This window comes from Pyrus communis, chromosome 3, assembly GCF_963583255.1.
Source record: "Pyrus communis chromosome 3, drPyrComm1.1, whole genome shotgun sequence".
Classification (NCBI taxonomy): Eukaryota; Viridiplantae; Streptophyta; class Magnoliopsida; order Rosales; family Rosaceae; genus Pyrus; species Pyrus communis.
Genome location: NC_084805.1, coordinates 15054913 through 15071137, shown reverse-complemented (window position 1 = coordinate 15071137; position 16225 = coordinate 15054913). Strand labels below are relative to the sequence as shown.

The following is a 16225-nucleotide window of genomic DNA, read 5'->3' as shown; positions in this document are numbered from 1 at the left end:
GATGCGTGCATAATATTTATATATGATGAAGTGATGATTATTTAAGAAATATATTATTATTTGTATGGTTGTAAAATAATTAGTCATTGTATTAACCCATTATTTTGAGATGACCAGAGAATTATCTTCCCCTTAAAAATTTAGATGTTGTGCCTGGTGGGTTTGCCAAACGAAATTTTGAGATGATAATCTATATAATTCATAAAGTAGGCAATTTCTGCAATGCTTTTGGTCTTACATGTTTGTTTATTTATTTAATTAATCTTTATTTTCATTTCTTTCTCTATCATGCTTGTGAAAAAGCTTGAATGAAAGGTTTCATATTCATTAATCTTTTGCATGTTAATAAACTGCAACTGGAATCTGAATGAGTAAAATCGATTCTTGTCAATAAAATGAAGGATGACTGTTCGACGATTATTTTGAAGTGTTAAAGAGCATCTTCACCTGTTGGTGGAGGGTAATGACAATTGGAGGGTAAGAGCAATAAAAATTGTCCTTACTTTTCACTTTAAACAGTAATTGTTTTTGTGCAAGTTCACCAATTTGGAAGAATGAAGGGCAAGAGCGATTACTAGGCTTATTATAATAACACCTAACATATTGTTAAATAAACCCCCCATACTTAGTACACCTCACAGTTGCTTTTTTAATTAAAAATTATCTAAATACACCTTATTTATTTTCCCATAATACCTCACAGCCTATGTTATCTACATGCACCCCACTTTTTTCAAATATTATAACACTTAATTTTAATTTTCAGAGAGCGTGAGTCTTGAGGCATAATGTCTTGGCCACGAGGTCGAAGGCGATGGTGATGGCATGAGCGGCGGCTGAAGTTGTTGCAGCTTTCACTGCTCATTAAATTGGGAATGGAGTTTACTGCTTCACCATCTGAATCACACACTAACATCTTAGAAGTTAAACATCTTTATGGACACCTAATTTGAATTTCCTCAAGAAAGAATCAAAGCGAAGAGCTGTTTATATAAATTTTGTGGAGGAATCGAATGAACTGTTTCGGCGAATTAGATACAACGAAGAAAACAAAATATTCTTGGGAAATTTTTGACGTACTGAAAGGTGATTTTAATACAAAGAACTTGGAAAAGGCTTTGTGTTTGTCGTTTGGTCAACTTGGTTCGACTTGTACACAGATAGATACCTTTAAAACACTAGAAAGCATCTTGGTATAGTGGTAGAAGTGCACAAACTTGATGATTTTTCTGAATTTATTGACTCATGATATTTATAATGAATTATGGGATTGAGTAGAACTTCGAGGGGCCATTGCTTTTGCTCTCACTCTGGAATCAGTTCATGGTCTCTTAGAAGGACATGGCCAAACTTAGGGCTGGTTCGGTATGGTATATCGAATTGAAAACGTGATCCCGAATTCCGAACCCCAAACTGACCATTTTTGGGACGGGAATCCTAAGACCAATCCAGAATCAAAATTTTGATATTCCTGAATTTCAGTATTTCGGGATAAACCGGGACTGAATTATGATTTTGGGTTTTTGGGTTAAAGTGTTAGATATTGGGCTTTTGAGCTGAAATTTTGTTAGCCCAATTTCATATCAATAGAATTTTGAGCCGTTTACTTCATACCAATTTAAACTTTCATAGCCCTAATTGAAATACCAATTGTTCTTAAAATATAATTCATTCATATCAGTTCAAATTGATGTTCCAAAGTTCTAGACTACTTAACTTCATACTTATATTTCTATATATTCTACTATCAAACTACTTAAATTCAACATTCAACATCAATGCAACAAAAATAAAATAAGTTAAGTAACAAACCCAAAAGCAAAAACATAAGTTACAAACCAAAAGAAAAACAGACACTTAAATTAAGTTCATGAAGATTGTTTTCCCCTTATGCCCCTTGCTCTTGTTGATGGTTGTGGTTGTTCCCTTGTCGTGCTTATCGTTGTTGATTATTAACCCTTTCCCCCTTCTTGTTGATTGAGCTTTTCCCTTTGATGTTGATGGTTGAGCCTTTTCCCTTGAAATGGGTGCTCATGGAGGTAGTGATTAACTTTGACATTGTTGAACTTCAACTTGAGGTGGTTGAGGAGATGGAGGTGACATTTTATTTCCTTGTTTTGGATTCTCCTCCTCACCTCCCAAATTAGGCGTCCCTAAAACAATAATCCACAAAATATTTAGATTGAATTATAATAATAGATAATGAATACTAACAAAATAAAAAGGGGAAATTAAATTCTTTACTTACTTTTTTTCTAAGTGGTCAAGTTTCTTGTAGAATGTGAATTCATTGAGTGTAGGCTCTTTGTGGAAACAAAATATATTCCCCCTAAGTCAATCACTAGTACACACTAAAGCCTCAACTATTTTAGGTGTTAAGGAAGATCTAAAAAGATCGACAACTCTTCCACCAAGACTAACGGCATTCTCACTAGTAACGGTGCTACTAAGAAGAGCAAAAACATCCTAAGCAACTTTACTAAGAGTGCGATCTGTACCATTATTTCCTTTCCATCAATCCAAAAGATTGAAACCCTCATATTCAGGCTTTGATGTGGATCATTGAAACAATATCAATTTCATTGGCTATCTCATTTTGTTGTGTCGCCACTCTCTGTAGTTGGATCTTCCTTGTCATCCTTTTCGCAACATCAATCTCTACCACATCTTCCCCATCATCAACTCCAACACTTGATCTTTGCTCCACATTTGAAATACTATTACTAAGGCTGCTCCCTTCTTATATGCATTATACAACTCAATTATATTTCTTTTAACCCATAATTTCACCTCCCTTATTTTGTCTCATCCATAGCCGAGAGCTCTTCTAGATTTGTCTCCAACATTTTGAATTTGTACCTCGGGTTAAGTGCTTGGGCTAGAAAGAGAATAAGGTTCAACTTTTCAATGTCATTCCAATATTTGTCAAACTTGAGTTTCATTGAAGTAGCCACACTTTGCAAAGTGGCATTAGAGGTGTTTAAAATTTGTTATTCAATCTCCACTTGCAAAGCAATCACTGTGCTAAGTAATAAGTTTAATGCTGGAGCAAAGGTTTCACTCAAGGGTTGCAAAGCATCATAAAACTTTTTGAGAAAGTTAGCAAAACTCACCAACCTCTCCCAATCATCCACCCCCGAATGACCCACTTGATTGGCTTTGTTGTTGCTACCATAGTGGTTATGTCACAATTAAGAATCTTATGTTGGACGTTGGACCATAATCCAACGGTTAATAGGTCTACATAATTAATTTAAGGAATGCTTGGAATATAAATAAGATTAAGATTTAGTTGATAGCTATAGCTTGTACCCCTAGTAAAGTTAATATATTGTGGATTTCCTTGGGGAATAAGGGCTCCTAATTCTATCCTATTTGGAATGAGATTTGGTGTATCAAATTATCCTTGGACTGCAAGGAATCCTAATGACATTATTATGAGAAGATTCATTAGGGTTAAGTCCATATAAATACAAGGCTAAGGTCCTTGCTCACAACACACAGAAAACTCATATGAACACCCCATTAGTTCGAGTATAAAGGAGTGTTGAGTGTGCAGAAGACTTTGGTCAACTAACATAGTATTCCACAGGATTCCTATACGATTTACACCGAAGGAGAAGTCCATGGTTGAGCCTATTCTGCACAATTCTATCAAAAATGGTTCATCTTTCCTACATGCCATGTTGACTTCGAGTACTTTATCAATTGAGCATAATTTATGGATTCTTTTAGGTTTGTGTTTTCAGTTGTATATGAAATATATAAAGTCTAACATCTTCTTCCAAATGTATGGTAAATATTGAGGATATGTTCTCCCTAATAGATAAGTGTAGAGTAATACATTATCTTCCCCTTTGTTAAAATACTAGTCATGAATTGAATCCGAATTCAGCACTTGCACAGATGCGCATTGAGGGCCAGAGGCCTATCTTTTGCCTTATTTTGTATGGTGTAATCATTGAGGTTTGTATCATACTATAGACTTTGGAAAACTGTATTTATAATTGAAGGACCAATAAAAGTATAGAATACAAGAAATAAAGTTTGGCCATTTGTAAGGTTTTAATAATATACTAAAAATAGTAACCTCGTTAGTTTTAAATGAATTTGTGTAGTCAACGATGCTCCTTATTGCAGCCTCAGTGTCCCCTGTAAGGGCATTCCCTTGTATGCGATTCTGTTTAAATACATTAAAATTTCGTATCAAATCCTTGTTTATTTACTGAGAATCGTACACCTCAATTATTTGCTAAGAATCCTACAACTCAAGATCAATATTATTCTTGTGCTTTAATAAAGATAGGTGTTAGCCTTATACTTCAATCAATAAAGCTTTTAATTTTGACAAAAAATAGCGACTAGGATTTAATCAATAAAGCGTATGTGGGGCATGCAACATTGTGTAGTTTCATTTGTCTTATGCTTTAATCAATAAAGCTTTTAATTTTGATAAATTTCTTTAATTATGCATGTTATTATGGATGTGTGTATCCAACAATATTTCTTGTTTCCAATTCCGCCGTTAACTCAAGTGCCTCCCTTCAAATGACAGCCAAATTTGCTATGGTATGAGAACCGAAGGCGGAAGAGGCAACTAGCAGTTTTACAGTAACATACATTATTGCTAACAAAAATGGCAACTGGGAGGAACCTAAAAAAAAAAAGTAATCCCTAAAAAATGAATAAGAACGGAGAAGCTTAAATAATGCAGCAAAAGTATGCTTAAATAATTATCGATGTCATTGAAATCACTAAAACAATGAAAAATATGAAGTCTTGCCTTATGTGAAGCTTCTGAAACATCTATTTCGTGTTCTATTTGTCAAAATATTTTTTCTCAATCAACGTACTTATAGTTTTATTAGTTAGGGTTTGTTCAACAATGGAGGGTGGGAGGGGTTTTAATAGTTGAAGAAGATAAATAATATGTTATAAGTGATTCGGGGTGTATTTATAAATTTTTTATTTTTTTAAAACCTAATAAGGTCAACCAATGGAGAGGGGGTGATATGTCTTATATGTACAAGCCCACCTACATATAACACGAGGCCTTTTGGGGACTCACTAGCTTCGGATTTCATCGAAACTCCAAAGTTAAGCGAGTTCGGGCGAGAGCATTCCCAGGATGGGGGACTCCCTGAGAAGTTCTCGTGTGAGTTCCCAAAAACAAAACCATGAGGGCGTGACCGGGGCCCAAAACGGACAATATTGTGCTACGGCGGAGTCGAGACTGGGATGTAAGCAATGATGAGCTCTAAATGAATATATGCATGCTCATATAATTCAACCATTTCAATCACATAATAACTCACATGAACTTACCTGCGCCTCTGTAGGATCATTTGGCATAACCACAAATCTCATCACAATGAAATATTTAAATATAACACATTTTAATCATGGCATGCTATGCATAATCAATTTAAAACATTTCTGAAAAACCGTAAGGTACACACACACACACACACACACACACAATAAAAAGGAAAAATACCCACTCACCCTTGTTTTTTGCCCATCCAGGTTCCAGTAGTAGAGTTTTCATACCGACGAGGATTATTGGCAAATCTTGGGATAGACGATTACTATCGATGATATAATTCTCATCCTATTTTACTGTATTGTACTTATGCTTTATCATCACGTGTGAAATGGGTTCATACCCGTTCACTGCGCACTTTTGTACTTAGACACTTTTAGGTTTAAATTTATTCATATCTTCCACATCAATACACTTTATGGTTTCGTCACCTTCCAGGTGTCTGCCAAAACAGCTCGATTCGGAGTCCTAGTGGACATCTCAGGTCGGGGTGTGTCATTTAATATTAAAATTTAATTTGGGGTGCATTCAATATTATGTGATGCTAATATAAAAAGCCCGATTACTAGTCACAAACATATTTTTTTTTAATTTTTATTGTTTCTTCGTCTTATCCCCAAATTTGCAAGTTTGTTTAATTTTGTAAGTTTTTTTTTTTAAAAAAATAATTAATTTAAATTTTTTGGCGCAAGTTTTATGATTTTTTTAATTTTTTAGAGTTTGGTTAATCTTAACCTTTGAATTGAATATTTTATTTATTTTTAAATCAAAGGCTCACAAAGAGCCATAGGGGTGAGGAATTGGGAGTGCTGGTGAACAACTCATGGGTTGGACAAATCTAGGCTTCATATGAGGCCCCCCCTTGTTTGTTGGGCTTCAAGTAGGGCGCAAGCCCTTGGAATCGTTGAAGGGGCATCTGCCCTTGCAACTGCCTTTAACCTAATTGCCTCCTATTTTGTAAACTGCTAGAGGAGTTCTTTTTGGGATGAAAGGCAACTTAACCCAATTGCCCTTGCAATTGGGTAACTGGTGGAGATGCTCAAATAACAATTCTCTATGACATGCGAGTGGATTATATTCTGTCTCACATGACATGCGAGTTATCCATTCATTATTCTTTTTCTTGAGGAAGTTAGGAACTACGTACATAGGAGGGAGCAAGATTTGAATTCCTTTGTAACGGAGGGGAAGACGTCTATACAAGCCGATGAAGCTTTTCAGTGGAGAAAGTAGTAAAAGATTGTCTCAGTCCATCTCAACGCAGTAAGTTTTTTTTAGCTTCGGACGTTTGTGCAGTGGTGGGTTTGACTAGTAAACACAAATCCAACCGAACCGTGTTCAACCTAACACAATTCGTGTAGTGGTTTGTTTGACCAATAAACCAATCAAACCGAGCCGTGTCCAACGCAATTCAAACCAAATAAAAAGTTTCATCTCAATTATGAAAGATAATTCTAGACATAGTTAAAAAGGAAAGAGTGCGAAAATCACTTCCCAATTCCATATAAAAATTGAAAGGATCATTGGGCCCTATGCTAATCCACGCTTTATTCAAGGCTCCGAACCCGGTTAAAACAAAGCAACCTAATGAGACCCGGGTCCCCATTACACATCACGTGCCTCCCAAATTGTCAGCCCTTTACCAGTGCACATACAGTTAGCCCTAGCGCGAGCGCGAGAGAGACACCCTCTCAAATTCAAGCTCGGACCAAATCCTATAACTTCTCAATTCAAAACCACACAGAGACACAGTCACACAGCTCTTCCTTCGTCCGCGTCCGCGTCCGCGTCTGCGGCTCTGCAACTGCAATTCTACTCTTACTTCTTCTTCTCCTTCTTCTTGCTGTTTCTTCTACTCGTAGCTCCACTGGAGGTAAAGATTTCGAGCTCGCAGTAAAACCCTAACACCATGTTTGTTTATTGATTTATTTAGGGTTTGGGTTCGGGAGATGGTAAAAGGAAAAAGTGGACTGTTGGTGCAGTGGAATTCAAAAGGCTGATAATTTGACTGTAATTAGTTGCTTTAATTTTGTTTTAATCTGCTTTTTGAGTGTTGTGATTGGTACTTTATTTGAAATCTGGTAAAGATAAAGGTTTTGGTTACTTCAGTTGTTAGGTGTTATAAATCTGGACATTTGATAAATTATAGTTCCATGAGAACTCAGTTTATTGGAGATATGTTTTAAAATTTGATTTTATATTGGGTTATTCGGTTTGTGCAAAATACAGAAACTATAGAGTTTAAAATGTTTAAATTTGGTTACTTTTGGCTAACTGCAGGCTTAGTGCTTAGAAGCTCATTGTTCTGCTCAGTGATTTTTTACTGTCGATTGTTGCAGATATCGCCAGATCTGAGGTTTATCTGTGAGGTTTTTTGTGCTACATTCTGATTAGACGAGAGGTCTGATGGATTTTGATGAGTATGATTATTTAGAGAAAACGGTTGAAAATCCTGAACCCCCGAAATCAAAAGAAACTGTGAATGGTGGTGAGGAAGCTTCAAAATCTGGAGAGAAAGGTCGCAGCCGAAGTTCAAGGCATAAAGGTCATGAGAAGGGTCACGATGAGGAGCGTCACTCAAAGCGTTCAAAATCAGGAGATGAGTCCCATGAACGTGGTAATGATAGGCACAGAGAGAGGGGATCTTCTCGTCACCGCTCACAGTCCAGAGACAGAGAAAAGGATCGCCACAGGAGTAGCCGGGATCATAGAGGTAGGGAAGACAGAGAAAGAGAGGAAAGAAATGGTAAGGAGAGAAACAGGGAAAGAGACAAAGAGCGGGATCCCGATCGTGATAGAGACAGGAGAGAACGTGACCGCGAGGGTGACAGGGACCGGGAGAAGGATAAAGAGCAACCACGTCAAAGCAGGAGCCATTCAGAAAGGCGTCGAAGTGATCGGGATGAAAGAGAAAGGAGCCGGGAGGTGGAGCATAAAGAAAAAGATAAGGAGAAGGATTTGAGGGAGCGGGAAAAAGAAAACAGGTATTCTTTCGATTCATATAGTTTAGCTTTGTGGCAGTTAAATTCTCTGTCAGACTATAGAATTTATTTTTGGATGACCACCATCCTTTGTAGCAGTGGAAATTATTGATGGCAACTGGCAAGTCATTGCATGAGCTTATTACTATTAGTGCTATTAATCGCATGGAGGAATGAATATTGCTTCTCATAATAATGCGCCTTATTTTGGGAGAGGATGTGTGGACCTATTTATAAAATGTTGGATGGTGCTCTCCTTCTGTTCCCAGTTGATTTAGACAATAGTTCCTATGAGAGACACAACGCAGCCCTTTTTTTAGATATGCATTTTGAAGGGATTGCTCTTGGTAATGCATTAGTTCTTTTCTATTTTATGAATCAGGGATCTAAGGGATGGTAGCATTAGCAGTCCAAGAGTATATTATGCTTTTACTTGAGGATCAAAGAGTATAACATGCTTCAAAGAATAATGCACCTCTAAGACCAACTCCAATGGTTAGGGTTAATACCTAATTTTTTAAACCAGAAAATTTAATTTCTAAGCCGAAACAAATTTTTTCCTCCAATGGTTTTGGCCTAAAATTTTAGCACGAAATTATTAAAGAATGATTTTAGCCAAATTTTATTTTGGTAACTTTTTTTTAAAATAAAATTTATGTAGATTATCCTAATTTACTTTTATGAACATTTTCACATAAAAATATTTAAATTCCAATAATAAATGAAAAATTACTAAACCTACCTCATTCTTACACGTATGCACCAAATGAAGGAACATGAAAAACCGCACAACCTACCCATTCGTAAACACAAATACATGTGGATAGAAAGCAAAAAAACGGAAGACTTGTTTGACAAAAGTGAATTTTGTGTGGGTGTTTGAACAAATACATAGGTATTTATAGAGTTTTTGGGTGAATTTTGATTTAAATAATTTTTTTAATTGTTTTAGCCGTTGGATTTACTTTTGGGTTGTTATATCTTTTTACTGTTACATTTGCTCATATTTGACCTCAACCATTGGATTTATTGTATTTAGAAGTTTGATATAAATAAATAATAAATAAATAAAAATAAAATAAAAAATTTGAATCTGGACCATTGGTTGGACATCGTCCGATAAAAAAAGTAGTTGTTGGTATTTCCGCAAGTGGCTGAGTTTAAAACTCAAATTTTGAGTTTTAACCCAACCATTTGAATTGGTCTAAGTATGTTTGATGCTAATTTTGGACCTCTGAAATGTCTTGGAACAATGTGATCTGTCTCTTTTCTCAATTTGTTGAAATTAGGATCATGGACCAAGCACTCTTCAACAAGTTATGGTGGAAAAAATTTGTGTAAATCTGTTATCAAGGCCGAAGAGGCATTTAGTGAGAATCCTTTGTCAGAATTTTGTTGGTGCAATTTTTGGTACTAGTGTCTACCAAACCTTTTTGTGGCGTCAATATCTTCTAGTTTGCTCTTTTTTCTTCTTTTGTATGTATGCATATTTGTATGCGACAAGTTCAAACGGGCTGTTGTCCACAAATGACACTTTTGTGGATTACATGGGTGTTGGGACCTGTGACAGGCATCTGTATTTTCCTCTCCTCCCTTTTCTCTCAATTGTACATGCCAATTATAATGGGAGCATTTTTGGTTGTTGGGGTAACCATCTAGTTGCTCGCTCTGTGCACTTAAGTATCAATGTGACAATTTCAGAAAAGGGCTGATGGTTAGGATGGTTGTGTTTGTGTATTATATGCTATATTTGCTCTTTGTGGTGTCTCTGTGTCATCACAAACCCAGGAATTAGTATTAGGGCTTCAGGCCAAACTGATCCAAATTACTAAATATGATTTTCTAGATTGAAGTTCATTCAAGTTTTTTGTTTTTGATGTTCTAAAACTGAAGCTGGTGAGCTGCTTTACATTTATAGTGTTGGTAAGAACCTTGGGGAGAAATTTATCTGCAAAAAGAGAATCCTGTTCATTATAGGAACATTTTAAGTTAATGGAGACGTTGTTTGCTGAAAAAAGTTATGTCCGGGTGCATTTTGGTAACTAACTTTCTTTCTTTTTGCTAAGTGGTCAACTCACTTGATAGTGAACCAGTTGTGTACTTATTTGTAGTCTCTGATTGCTCTACAGTTTATTAAGTTGCTTGCCTTTTGTTTTTATTCAGCCTAGTCTCACATGGGTTCTGTGCTGGATGTGGAACTGTATCCATCTTGAACATATAATCACCTTTTATGTGCCCTAGATTGTTATTTCTTTCCTCCCAAGTATTTCCCAGCTTGGATAAGTGGGTTCATGCTATTGTTTAAATGAATGTTCTCAGTTAGTCATACTTAGCTTCATAAGTTACTTATATTTAACAGCCTTAGAAATTCTGAATATTGAACACTAGATTCTGGGAACTCGCAGATATGCTAGAGCAATCATCAGATGGTCTTTCTGGCAATTGGGCCAGGCACAGCTCAGGTCATGGGCCTTAAGTGTTTCTTCTAAACTTTCTGGACTCTATTTAGAAGCTTGCAATGCAAGATTGAGGGTTCAATGTTGGAGAATTTGACCATGGTGGTGATGTCATGTAATGCTTTTCGTTATCGTCTCCTTCTGAACTCCGTTGCTTAATTATATTTATTCTGTTGCAGAAATGCTGGTAGGGGGAGAGATGGGCTTTGCTTAGAGAAGTATCTCATCTTCTGGTGCTTATGGGAAATTCAGTTTTCAGTGGTTACAAGATTGGCTGTCATTTTTTTAGTGTGTATATGTATACTTATTCACGTGTTTGAATGCTTGCCTTTAGGGTTTAGGCTGACCTTTGCGACCTTTGGAAATTTGTTTTTTCTTTTTGTGATCATTGGCTCTGGAGAGGACTTTTGCAGCTTTGCAAGCTTAGATACCTGCTATTATTTTACCCAATGTGCCTGTATATGTACAAAAAATTATACTCACATACAAGCTTTTATTCCCTATTTTGAGAAACTTATGCAGATTGCTCATCTTACAGGCCTCACCTTTGGGTATTTCTTGTGCTCTCTTTGAGAGTCACATTTATAAAAATTGCATCATTTTAAAGTAACGTTTTGGGTGACTGCAAATAGATTTAGTATGTGTTTTCAGTTTATTATAGGGTTATTACTTTGTTCTGTGTGTTTGTGATTCTCTATCTGGAATAATAGCTTCTAACAGTTTCCAAATAATTGCAACTAGGTCCTTTGGTACCGCCATCCATACAACTTGATGGTGCTGTTTCATTTAACATTATATTGTGTATAGAAGGTACTGATCTGTTAATCCATTTTTTGAAGTTGGATTGCATGCATTACCTGCTTAGCAATTAACACCAAATATACAAATTTCACTCAATTGACATATTGTACCCCAGATTGGTTTTTATTATATATTAAATAACAGATTCCTTTCTAGGTATCATTGAGGTTGTTTTCTCTGCCAATCAAGGATACTTTATGTTTGATCTTTACATGTTCTTCTTTCTTGACGTGTTCTCCACTCATTAATGTCTTGTCAATAACAATACCATTGTTTGTCAATTTCTCATTTCTGTGCTGCAGAAGACATAAAGACAAGAAGGAAGAAGGGACAGAACCAGAGTCTGATCCTGAGAGAGATCAAAGGACAGTATTTGCTTATCAGGTATAGCAAATGCGTTGGTATATGCATTCTATTGTGTTATCTTGAACTTCTATCTCCCAGGTTCGTATATCATAACAACAACATTTTGGTGAACAAATTTGACAGATTTGTTTGAAGGCAGATGAAAGAGATGTATATGAGTTCTTCTCAAGGGCTGGAAAGGTTTGTTCATTTCACGTCTATCTATATCATGTTCATATAACAAATCATAGATGGTAAAGCTTCTACACTATATAGCTAAAAGGGACTTGATTTAGAGTGTTAACTTGTATCAATTAAGAAGTTTCTGTTGATTTAGTCCTTGCTTCAACTTAACTGATAACCGGAAGCCCATAATGATTTGATATTCTATTTATGTCAGTCTGTGGCTGTGGCTGTAGTTGTAAGTGTATATCTATCACTGTTTATCTAATAGCTGTGATTTGTGTTTCAGGTCCGCGATGTACGTCTTATTATGGATCGCAATTCAAGACGTTCGAAGGGAGTTGGGTAGGTTTTCTTCTATCTTGGTGGTAAAAGCTTTGGTCGTTAAGAGAAGTTCACTTTAAGAATAGAATTACCCATTTAGGCACTGTAGGGTTTAAGACGGTGCGAGAGTTTAAAGTCATTTGGTTTGTTGACAAGATGCTATGGTTACATTCTATGGTGCAAATAAAACTATCCTGTTTAAAATCGATTGGTCTTTGTTGGAATTTGGTTTTGGAATGGCTGCCAGTTCTTCCTTCTCAATGGGCGTACTTTCCTTATTTCCATTTTCTTGTTCAGTACACGGCTTCATTAGACCATTCACAATGTTAGAATTTTGTACCATCAACTTGGAAATTTATGGTGATACAGATCTCCTTTGTCTAAATGCAATGCATATGGTGTAGGTTATTCCGACTGGGCATATGATCATTAAAGGACATTTTTCTCTCCCCTTATTTGAATATGTTTGGAACTTGCAGTAAAATCTAGCTTACATGTTTCTGTATGTGGCAGTTAGGTTTAAATCATTCAAGATCTAATGTTGTCTAGTTTGTAGGTATATTGAGTTTTATGATGCGATGTCAGTACCTATGGCGATCGCACTCTCTGGTCAGCCTCTTCTTGGTCAACCAGTGATGGTGAAGCCATCAGAGGCTGAGAAGAATCTAGTTCAGTCAACAACTTCTGTTGTCACTGGACCAGGTGGGATGATAGGCCCATATTCTGGTGGAGCTAGAAGGCTGTATGTTGGAAATCTCCATACCAATATAAAAGAAGATGATCTCCGCCAGGTGAGTAGTTATGTGACTTGGTTCTCATGTTGGCATCTCATTATGTTATATAATTGAGCTTGCTCTTGGTGATAATTCTTTTGAGCACTTTTGTTCACAGTTCTTTTTTTCTTTGGAAGTATTGCTGTTTTTTTTGTATTTTGGCTCGGTGGAGTATTTCAATCTTTAATATTTGTTATTTATACAGGTTTTTGGAGCATTTGGTCCTGTAGAACTGGTTCAGTTGCCTCATGATGAAACTAACAACTGCAAAGGTTTTGGATTTGTGCAGGTCTGTTTCACTAGAACTTGCATCTTAACCAAACGTGGATAAAAAATGAATATATCTGTCTGTATGCCGGTTCGTTATAGCTTGAGTTGGAAATTAGAATTGGCTTTAACCAACCAGCCCCCTCTGGAAGGAAAAAAAAAACGTCTTATTTGAGTTATTTTTCCCCTTTTACTTATTGTAGCATAGCACACCAATTCCTTTCCAGCTGTCCGTATAAGATACTTTATATGATTTCTTGCAAGTTTATTGGATAAATCAAACTCATTGAATCAGTTACTTGCATGCAGTTTGCACGTCTTGAAGATGCTAGAAATGCTCTGAGTTTGAATGGACAATTGGAGATTGCAGGTCGTGTAATTAAGGTAATGACGCTTTATCATATTGTTATTGTACTTCTTTCTCCAAAAGATATGCTTGCGTTGTGAACTCTTTCCAAATTCGTCAATTAGGCTGTTTGCTAGTTCTTTGACATCCTGCCTCTGATGCTTCTAGTGGTATGAGTGGTGCTTGGAATGTTAGTTCATCTGATCAATTAGTGATGCTTATACAGTGTGATCACTGTGAAATAGGAAAACTCAGCAGGCGCGATAGCACTGAGCTCGTGTTTTCTTAATGTGCACACTGAGTAGCATGTAAATAATGTTCACATTAATGTTGAACGCAATTTTTTAGATAAGTACAAGCACTTGTTGATGATACCATTAATATTGTGACTATTGTCTTAAACGAGTGCACAAGTGTTTATCCTTTTGTGATTGAAAATATGTGTAGTGGTGATGTGTCAGTGACTGCCATCATTTTAATTTGAACTGGGTGGATCAGAGTGACACTTAGACGGTTGCTTTAGATTCAGTTTTCCAAAAGAAGGTCATTGCATTGGTATTTAACTACATTCACATACAAATTTTGTAAAAGGATGAGTTAACGTAAACAAATATTATTTGGAAGTACACTTACCGAAATCCTCATTTTTATTTAGGTGTCAGCTGTTACAGACCAAGCTGGAATGCAAGATCTTGGAGTAAATGCTGGTGATTTTGATGACGATGAAGGCGGTGGCTTGGTAAGTAATATTGCTCATTTCCGATGGCTGTGTGTGTTTGATAATTCAAAGTAACACACCATTCATGAGTTATGTTAATGTTTTACTGGTTTCGGCACTTTTTCCCTTGTTGCTTTAACTAGTAAGATGTACATTGCCTCTTAAGGGATTGTTGACATCAGCACTACAAAGCAAAGGGCAGTTTAGAATAGAACAAGATTACTAAAGAGTATCTGCACTGCATAATTTTTTGCTTGACCTAATTGAATTGTTTTGATAATTTTACAGTCATTGAATGCCCGCTCTCGAGCAATGCTTATGCAGAAATTGGACCGTAGCGGAACTGCATCAAGGTTTGTCTTTTTTTAGCACGCTGGTGTACTTTGATTTGTTTTCATTAGTCTTACATTGTCTTTGCTTGCAGTATTGGTCCCTTAGGCACAACCGCTGTCAATAGCGCAGGTGTTTCCTTACCAATGGCACCAATCCTGGGAGTTGCACCTGGAATTTCTTCTCTTGTTCCTCCCATTACCTCTGTTCCTGGTTTTGCTGGACTTGGTATTGCAGGGCTTCAAATTCCGACAGCTACTCTTCCATCTGTAGATACAGTAGGTGTTCCAAGCGAATGTTTACTGTTGAAAAATATGTTTGATCCCACAGCCGAGGTTGGTGGTTGATTCCTTTGATAAGTACAGATTTTTCTAATTCTTGTTTAAATTTACTTCGTACCATTCTTTGAATTTGTCTCGGTTTTGTTTTTGAGCAGTCGGAACCAGACTTTGACTTGGACATCAAAGATGATGTTCAGGAGGAGTGTTCAAAATACGGGAAATTGAAGCATATATATGTGGACAAGTAAGTTTTGTTTGCATTATTTATATGGCCCTTTCACTCTAATATATATCTCACATTCTTGTTAACAAGCAGGAATACTGCTGGACACGTGTACTTACGATTTGAAACTATAGAAGCTGCTTTAAATGCTCGACATGTTCTCCACGGGAGGTGGTTTGCTGGAAAGATGATCGAGGCAACGTTCATGGTAATTTCATATTTTTGGCGGCCATATATGTTATTGCTTTTGCTTCGTATTCTCATTTATGAAAATGTCTGTCCATTCGTGCAGTTGCCTCAGACCTACGAAGCTAAATTCCCGGACAGCAGATAGGATAAAATATGCAGTGCTGAAAATGTGGAAAAAGTAGCCGGTACACCCTGTTGGTGGTAGCCTCTGAATTTTGGGTCCAATTTTCATGTGAGAGTACTTCAGTGAATCATCATCGGGGCTTTGTGTGAAAGAAGAAAGGATGTGATGGCTGAGAATTACGTGTAGGTTACTTTGAAATTTTTACAGCCAGTGAGAAGTGAATTTACAGATGCCCGGGTTTGCAGACCGATGGCTGCTCTCGTTTGTTGAATTTTCGAGTGTTTTCGTTCCCTTACTAAATGGATGGGTGCTGTAACTGCTGTTACTAGATTTGTCTTGACTAAATTGAATGTACAATGCAAGTGTCTTGAAAGATTCGTCTTGACCATCTAATGTAAAGTGAAAATTGCTCTAGTTTTTGGGTCAGAAAAATGGGGTACATCAAAACTTGAAGGAATTTAAGGTACCTCCAGCGTACGCGTTACCGTTCAATACTGCAGGATTCTTGGTTAAAAGCGTAATCCCACCTCCAAATACAATGTAGAAGTTTTGCATATGCAT

General features: G+C 36.5%; 1 protein-coding gene across 1 annotated transcript; it reads left to right on the top strand.

Moving 5' to 3' along the window:
* The first annotated feature begins 6982 nt into the window (after positions 1-6982).
* Positions 6983-16078, top strand: LOC137727956 (uncharacterized). Its single transcript, XM_068466819.1, has 14 exons — positions 6983-7196; positions 7663-8307; positions 11864-11945; positions 12051-12107; positions 12379-12434; positions 12970-13204; positions 13392-13475; positions 13763-13837; positions 14455-14538; positions 14806-14870; positions 14942-15182; positions 15284-15372; positions 15445-15559; positions 15644-16078. The coding sequence occupies exons 2-14, from the start codon at positions 7730-7732 to the stop codon at positions 15683-15685; spliced, it is 1803 nt and encodes a 600-aa protein (XP_068322920.1). The 5' UTR covers positions 6983-7196; positions 7663-7729; the 3' UTR covers positions 15686-16078.
* The last annotated feature ends 147 nt before the right edge of the window (positions 16079-16225 follow it).

Excerpts from the sequence above, each read along its gene's own strand:
- LOC137727956 (XM_068466819.1), top strand. The coding sequence starts at position 7,730 with ATGGATTTTGATGAGTATGATTATTTAGAGAAAACGGTTGAAAATCCT. Across the intron at positions 14,539-14,805 it reads ACGATGAAGGCGGTGGCTTG|TCATTGAATGCCCGCTCTCG; the intron begins GTAAGTAATATT and ends ATAATTTTACAG. Across the intron at positions 14,871-14,941 it reads CGTAGCGGAACTGCATCAAG|TATTGGTCCCTTAGGCACAA; the intron begins GTTTGTCTTTTT and ends CTTTGCTTGCAG.